The following is a 7,718-nucleotide window of genomic DNA, read 5'->3' on the forward strand; positions in this document are numbered from 1 at the left end:
TCTGTCTGTCTGTCTGTCTGTCTGTCTGTCTGTCTGTCTGTCTGTCTGTCTGTCTGTCTGTCTGTCTGTCTGTCTGTCTGTCTGTCTGTCTGTCTGTCTGTCTGTCTGTCTGTCTGTCTGTCTGTCTCTCTATCTATCTATATCTCTTTCTGTCTGTCTGTGTTGTCTTCCTCGGTCAACTCTTTTCCTCTCACCCTCCCCCGTTTCTCCAGATATTAATCTCTCTCTCTGTGACAGATTGTCTGTAGTTCATGCAAGAAGACAAAAGGAGAAGCTGCTGAGCCTTCAAATCTAACAAATCACACACAACACACATACGAACACACACACACATAACCCGCAAACCAGCATGTAGATGCATATGATACTTAACCAGACAGATACATTACTTTACCATATTATAGACGCTCACACACACACCGAGACTATACACTTCAGATGATGGAGGGGCAATACAGGTTTTGAATGACAGGTGTATGTTAATGTAGTTACAGGTTAAATGGCAAGTACTTCTGTCTAGAAAAACCTGGCGGCGAGTGACTAGACAAAGAAAAATCAACCTTGTTAATTATGGATCACTATTACTGACTTTTTTTCTGTTTTAGTTCATGTGAAAGTCAAATGTGTATATTATATATATATATAGAGAGAGAGAGAGAGAGTGAAGCCTACAGAAATATGTACAGCTGTATGTGCAAGCTGCTTTTTTTCTGTAAATTAATTTGCTTTCTAAATTTTGATTGATGCTATTTTGACCTTATTCATGGACCCTTTGGCATGCCTTTACAATCAGTTCAATAGCTTAAAAAGTACTATGTTTTTATGTGGTACATTTCCACCATCCTCATGAGGATGTGCAACCTCTCACCAATCCTTTGCTATGCTATGATGAGACGTGGATAAAATGCAGACAGACTTTAACCTTTTTTTCTGACCAGTCTTTTTATTCTAGGCTACTACTTGAAGGTAAACTTAGTTGTTCTAATGTTAAAATACTGCCTTCTATCCCAGTTTAATGTAAAGAGACAAACAACTAAAACTAAGCTGACTTCTCTGAAGACTATAAACACCTGCGATGCTTTGAAAACACGGCTTCACCAAGAGAACATCGGTTTAGCATGTATTTAAGTAGGCCTAGAAATTTTTCCTTAAATGCTGGAATGTGTTTCTTTAAAATTAGCATGATTCGGCATTCACCTTTTTTCACTCAAAAAGTTAAATGACAACCAAAAGCCGCACAATGTGGCATCGTATCAGTATTCCGAGTTGTGTTGCGGTAAAATGAACACCAGATCGCGCCAGTAGCTCACCGGTCGAGTGCAACCATTTGACTTAATTGAAATAATGGCGCCCCCATAGTCCAAAATATGTATAAAACGATGTAGATTTTTTAAATAACGTAAATCTTTCATGGGTTTTCTACTACACATTTCAGTAAGAGACATAATTTACGTTATTTTAAGCCATACTGTCTTAATACCCGGGGTTCCCTTTAAAAGACATTCTAAACACTCATCTCGATTATAGGACTAGGCCATGATTTATTTGGGCGTGTTTACAAATGACACTGAAAAGGCTATTTGTGTAACATCTATTTATTACGACCAGAATATGAGAAATTTGGAAAATACAAATATCAGCTTATTTAAATTTCCAAATAAGAAAAATAAAAGAAGCACAAACATGAGGTTGCATTGTGTATCACAAATAAAGGGAAGGAGTAAAGTTCTACCCAAACAAAGTGAAAGACTCAGTACTACAGTACTAAATGTAAAGAATTTTTTTTGCTACACTCTGTGACTCTAAAGCCGATCTTTAATTTGACAAAATTAGAATTGGAAGAATGAAAAACGAGAGACAGAAAAAGAGGGAGAAAGAAAGGGAGAGCAGGATGTTAGTTGAACAGTGAGGTTGAATGAGAGGCTGGTTTAGAGCGCCCCCCTGTGGCTGCCTGAAGTTATAACAGGAGGAGCAGGATCGGCTTTCACTACAATATGAAAAAGAAAAAAAGAAAACGAATTCAAACTGATTTTCTTCAGATTAATCCTTTTTTCTAAAGAACAATTCATGTATGCATTGTAAAAAAAAAAAGACACTATATCAACAATAATAGTAATCATCAATATTACAAATAACAACTTTTTTAACCAATAGATGCTGGTTTGCAGGTGAATACGATTCTGCTTTGCTGATCACATCTCCCACAGACACTCACACAGAGAAGAAGTCCGACCCCACACTCACCTCCACTATGAAGGGCCAAGTAAGGATTCAAGCAGGACATGTAAGGACCGGAAGGATCAAGGGGGACAGGAAGGGGAGGGCAAACGTGGTAAGATCAAAAAAAATATGTGAGTTGGGGGACTGGCGGGGACAGGTTTCAATAAGGTGGACTGAAGCAGTTTTAGTAGCACCCTGCTGTGGAAGTTTCCGCTCCCCTTAAGCAGACTGACCCCAGACACCACCCTGTTTTTCTTTCTGGACAGCGGAGTAAGTGTGAGAGCACGGCGAGACTTCTTCTCTTTATATGCATGTTGAATGTTTGGCCCTAAAGCGGGCATGGGTGGACCTCGTTTATGCTCCAAATGTGAATGTGTGAGAGTATGTGTATGTATGTGTGTGTGTGTATTTGTGTACGTGCATGTGTGTGTGTGTGTGTGATCAGCAGCACCTGTTACATGCACATATAGGTACCCTACGCGTCATTTAGACAGCACTAGTAGACTGAGACACAGTTACTCCCCATCACTGATACTCTAAACTCTACCAAGAAAAGCAGGAGGAGAACAAGTGGAGAGACAAAGAAATAACGGCGGCGATAGAAACAAGGGGTCAGTTTAAGCACGCTCTCCACGGATGCGGCGTGCCAGCTGGATATCTTTGGGCATGATGGTGACACGCTTGGCATGGATGGCACACAGGTTAGTGTCTTCAAACAGACCGACCAGGTATGCCTCACTGGCCTCCTGCAAGAATATACACAAAAATCGGTCAGTTAATTAAGCATAAACAAAAGCAAAAAATGTAATCCAAATCTTCAAATAGGAACATGTGCAAAAAAGTTTAAAATCTATAGAATACAAAAAACAAGACCAGATATATAATATTTTGAATTAGATTTTATTTTTTTTATATTGTTTTAATTTTAAAGTTTTAATTTAAGTGTTTTTGTCATTTTTTTACGTTTTTGTTTTAATATGTCTATATAGTTTTTACAAAGTTTTAGTTTTTAGTTCAAGTTTAAGTTATATGAGTATTATATAAGTTATTTAACTTAAGTTTAGGTTATTATATATATACACAATTTTATTTCCCCCATTGGAGGATAAGTAAAGTTTATCAAAATCAAATTTCAGTTAATGTTTATTTTATTTCCACTAATGAAAATATATTTTATGGTTTTAGTTATCAATAATAAACCCAATACGCACCTGCAGTGCACCAATGGCGGCGCTCTGGAAACGCAGGTCAGTTTTGAAGTCCTGGGCAATCTCTCGAACCAGACGCTGGAATGGCAGCTTACGGATCAGCAGCTCAGTGGACTTCTGATACCGACGAATCTCACGCAAAGCTACAGTACCAGGCCTGCAGACAAGAAAGATGCTTAATGCAGTGTTCCTCGCAACTCTTTCTTTGCTGGGTACAATCACAAGTCTGGAATATCACCTGTAGCGGTGAGGTTTCTTGACTCCTCCAGTCGAGGGAGCGCTCTTGCGGGCAGCTTTGGTAGCCAGCTGCTTACGAGGAGCTTTTCCTCCAGTGGACTTACGAGCAGTCTGCTTAGTACGGGCCATTGTTAGTCAATATCACCTGAGAGAAAGGAAAACACTGAGTATTAGAACACAGTTAAGTCAGTAAATCATGGGCAGATTATGACATACCTGGCAGGAATGTAAAACAGCTCTCGGAATAAGCTAAATTAACATGCTTAATAATGCTTTCTCTTAGCTGTGTAATATACAGCATTGAGTCTTGTGCACAGACAGACTAAGATATAAAAGTGAGTAAATCTCTACTATAAATAGCGTCTCTAGTTTTACACTTGTTTTGGTATTTGACTCCCTGCCCCATAAGCTATTTCAGGCCACTTCCTCCAGCACGTCACATTAAACCCAATAAATAAAAGTAAGCACTCAGCGTGGACTGAGACAGCCTTTCAACCAATCGCAGACGACTGTAAAGCAAAAATAAAGTAGTAGCCAGTAGAAATTGAGGAGCGGAATAAACTAACCAATCACATGCCGTTCTCCCAGTTGTGGGGGCAGATCAGCCTGGCTAAGCCCCGCCCTAAACCGCAAGATTATGGCTGCAATTCGAACGGCAACTGGAGAGAGTCCGTGCATTGAGGCACAGGAGAGGACGTAAACTTTTAAATAACATTTAAAATCCAATGCATGCAACGCAAAACCAATAACACAATACGGTAGCAGGCATCCTTGGGTAACTAAATAATCGCTTAGAAGGAAAATTCGCAGCGAATTTACGCCGTTTAATCGAAGTAAACAGAGACATAGGAAAGTGGGACGGATTTCAGTGTGTCCTCCGACACGAAAAGGAGAGACTATTTTCTCTCGCCATCGGCTTACTCATTTTCAGACGATGATATTTTAACGTTTTAACGCTTAAAATAAACATTGTTCTGCAGGAAAGTTTCACAAAGCTGTTGAAAAGTATTTCAGAGAGAAGACAGTGATGCATTGGGGCACTTACCTCAGGTGAATGTGTTTTAATTCGCGCAGTGAAATATGTGCTCGGCTTGTCTGGCAGTGTCAGTATTTACTATCTCACACACAATGGGAGCGGGGCGGCAAGAGCCAAAATGGCCGCGATGTCAATCATTTTCTCCCAGAATGCACCTCAATAAAACTAAACACAAAATTGCCGTTTTTTTACAGTACCAGTTGCGTTATGAATTTGCTTTTCCATTACGAATTTCCTTGGCTTAGAGCCAAATGTAACAACTGATTAATAATAAGTATTTAAAGTACCGTGTTTCAGAAGGGGTTTTACTGCAATCCCTTTGTTTTTCTCTTTGTTCCATGGAGGTCATCACTCATCAGGTTTAGAGGAGACAGGCTAATGGGTTCATCCGCTGCTGGTTGTATAATAATGATAATAATTTATATTATTATTACAGATCCTAAACATTTTCCATTAATTTGTCAATTTACTTATTAAAAAAAAAATAGCGTTAACATTGAACACTTCAATTTAAAGTATTTTAAGTTCATGTACTCTAATTTTATATAGATACAGAATTGTTTTGTGGCCTAATATGGTTCAAGACATCATCTGGTTTTCATGCATCTGAGTGTTGGCCAAAGATGATCCCAGATCAGTCATACAATGTTTCACTTATTTCAGGCTTCACTTATTCAAAACCACCCTCCAGCCATGTGGGAACTCTGTCTTAACCAAAGTCTGCATTCCTCTGTCTCACGCTGGCTATTTTTAAGGCTTCAGTGACATTTCAGGAAGGATGTGCCATTTTCAATGTACCAAAACACATTCGGTTTATTTTTTATATGCCTCGTAGTTTTTGCATATGTGGAGAAGCACTCAGGACTGTAATATAATGTGTATAGTGGAGGGGTCTTCAAAGTATTTCAGGACAAGGACCCCTTACGCAATAGAGACATGGAGGGACCCCTTGATACAAGATGTGTCAAGCAGAGCTACATATTAAAGGGGTCATATGACGCTAAAAAAAAACATTATTTGGTGTAATGAAATGTGTTTATGCATAAACACAAAATAAATAATGTATAAACACATTATTTTCCACATGCTGTACATTATTGTTTCTCCTCTATGCCCCGCCTTTCTGAAACATGTCGATTTTTACAAAGCTCATCGGTCTGAAAGCGAGGTGTGCTCTGATTGGCCAGCTATCCAGTGCGTTGTGATTGGCCAAATTCCTCAAGCGTGTGACGGAAATGTTACGCCCCTTACCAGTGTCCCGGCGTGACGAGACAAAAACAATAAAACCCATTATGAACAAGGTATTTGTTGCATCCAGTTGGGACATAATTACTGATTATAATTACTTAAACTGTCTTTTTAAGCGTTGCGTTGCATTGCGCCGCGTAAACATAAAACCGTCTGCATTTGTGATCGGAGAAACGACAAACAACTAGCACTACTCTACACTGCCCAAAACTCACATTTGAATCATCAGTGACAAATCCTTTAAATATGAAAATGTACTTACAGGCTGTGAGTCAGCATTATTTGTCAGCATCATAGACTGTGGTCAGCATGCGCGCCGAAGGGGAAACGGGAACTGAATTCACCGGAACACCAGCATTGTGGGCTACTCTCCCAGGTTCAGGAAACAGTCCTCGTCCTCCGTAAAATGCACTGCACACATCTGAATATTTGGGTTGAAGTGTTCTGGAGCAGTGTTGTAAATACAACTTAACCACTGATTTCTAGTTGTGTCCTCTTTTGGAAGACCAAACAAAGTAGTTTCGCTTTCACAACGAAACACACAGCATCTTCACAACAATACTACAGCGAGAATCAAAGTTACGGCTTCTTTCTTTGCGTGAACATTTGGGCGGTGTTTTGCAAATCTTCCCACATCGTGACGTAGACATGTGGGGGCGTGTTTAAATGAGGCGTTTTAGGAGGGCGTGGACGAGTCTTAACTTTTATAAAGAATATCTCTTTGGGTTTGAGACTTTAGTCTTTGCAACTTTAGGGATCTTATCTATTCACGAACAGCTTGTAACACTCCAAAGAGAAAGGAAAACTTGAAATAGCATCATATGACCCCTTTAATGCAGCCATCATAGAAGGCGCGTTCGACTTCATGCAGCACTGCGCAGATCGATCGCAATCTGACTTGAAGCAGTGCATGCCGGTTAGTAATTTAGTCTAAAACTGTCACGTGTGGCATCAAAGCACCGCAAGAGCGTTTCAAGAGCAGCCGGCGCAGTAGGCTTGTTTGAGATGCGCCTCGCCTCGCCTGAAATGAAGGTGAGAGTAGGCGGCTGCAGTGAGGGGAGGAGTGAAATAAGCGCAGGCAAGACGGACAGTGAATGTTGTTCATCTTTTTCTATTTTTCCTTTACATTCGGATGTTTCTCGTTGTATTGTTCTGATGTATGGCATAATAATAATAATAATAATAATAATAATAAAAAAATAGGTGGCTGACGTGAAGCAGTGCATGCCGGTTAGAAATTTAGTCTGACTTGACGCCAACGACGTCATGTCCCTGCCACGTGTGGCATCAAAGTACCGCGATAGCGTTTTGAGAGCAGCCGGCTGACTCAGCTGGTGCAGCTTTTTCAGAGCGACTGCAGTAGCGCTGATGACGGTTTCACGATTGACGTGTGTTTCTAACATCTTCAATTCCAATACTGCTCACAAATCTGTGTTTTTAGAACAGTAAAAGCTTTTTTACTGTAGTCGCAATGTTACATTGAGTCACGTTTATCATAAAACACTGATGAAAGCATATATTCCCCCACTTTATTAGTATTTAAATATATATTTACATTGAACTTTATTCTTGTACAGATGTATTAAGCAGTATTAAGCAGTATATAATCATCAGTATATATCTGTTGCTCATGAAAACGTTTCTGAAACGTCAGTATATTTGACAAATATTGCATTTAATTCACTTCATCTGTGATAGAGTATGCAAACACCGCGCGAGCGTCACTAACGGGAGCAGAAAGTGTCCGGCTCAACTTATTTTTTATTTTT

At 39.7% G+C, this 7,718-nt stretch overlaps 1 protein-coding gene across 2 annotated transcripts; it reads right to left on the reverse strand.

The window, feature by feature from the left end:
- Nucleotides 1-1,618: 1,618 nt before the first annotated feature.
- On the reverse strand, nucleotides 1,619-4,830 carry LOC107693446 (histone H3.3). 2 transcript variants are annotated; one of them, XM_016492841.1, is made up of 4 exons: nucleotides 4,711-4,830; nucleotides 3,667-3,810; nucleotides 3,432-3,585; nucleotides 1,619-2,966 (listed from the first exon to the last, which is right to left on the reverse strand). In XM_016492841.1, exons 2-4 carry the CDS (start codon nucleotides 3,792-3,794, stop codon nucleotides 2,838-2,840), a joined length of 411 nt encoding a protein of 136 aa, XP_016348327.1. In that variant the 5' UTR covers nucleotides 3,795-3,810; nucleotides 4,711-4,830; the 3' UTR covers nucleotides 1,619-2,837. The 2 variants fall into 2 exon arrangements, with proteins under 2 accessions (XP_016348327.1, XP_016348328.1); XM_016492842.1 differs by lacking the exon at nucleotides 4,711-4,830 and adding an exon at nucleotides 3,882-4,042.
- Nucleotides 4,831-7,718: the final 2,888 nt, after the last annotated feature.

The sequence above is a fragment of the Sinocyclocheilus anshuiensis genome, unplaced genomic scaffold (genome assembly GCF_001515605.1).
Source record: "Sinocyclocheilus anshuiensis isolate Anshui unplaced genomic scaffold, SAMN03320099.WGS_v1.1 scaffold1296, whole genome shotgun sequence".
Classification (NCBI taxonomy): domain Eukaryota; kingdom Metazoa; phylum Chordata; class Actinopteri; order Cypriniformes; family Cyprinidae; genus Sinocyclocheilus; species Sinocyclocheilus anshuiensis.

Bases quoted from the DNA above. Each gene is read 5' to 3' on its own strand.
- LOC107693446 (XM_016492841.1), bottom strand. From the start codon at position 3,794: ATGGCCCGTACTAAGCAGACTGCTCGTAAGTCCACTGGAGGAAAAGCT. The intron at 3,586-3,666 runs GTGATATTCCAG...TCTTGTCTGCAG, and splicing joins AAGAAACCTCACCGCTACAG to GCCTGGTACTGTAGCTTTGC. The intron at 2,967-3,431 runs GTGCGTATTGGG...ATATTCTTGCAG, and splicing joins CCGCCATTGGTGCACTGCAG to GAGGCCAGTGAGGCATACCT.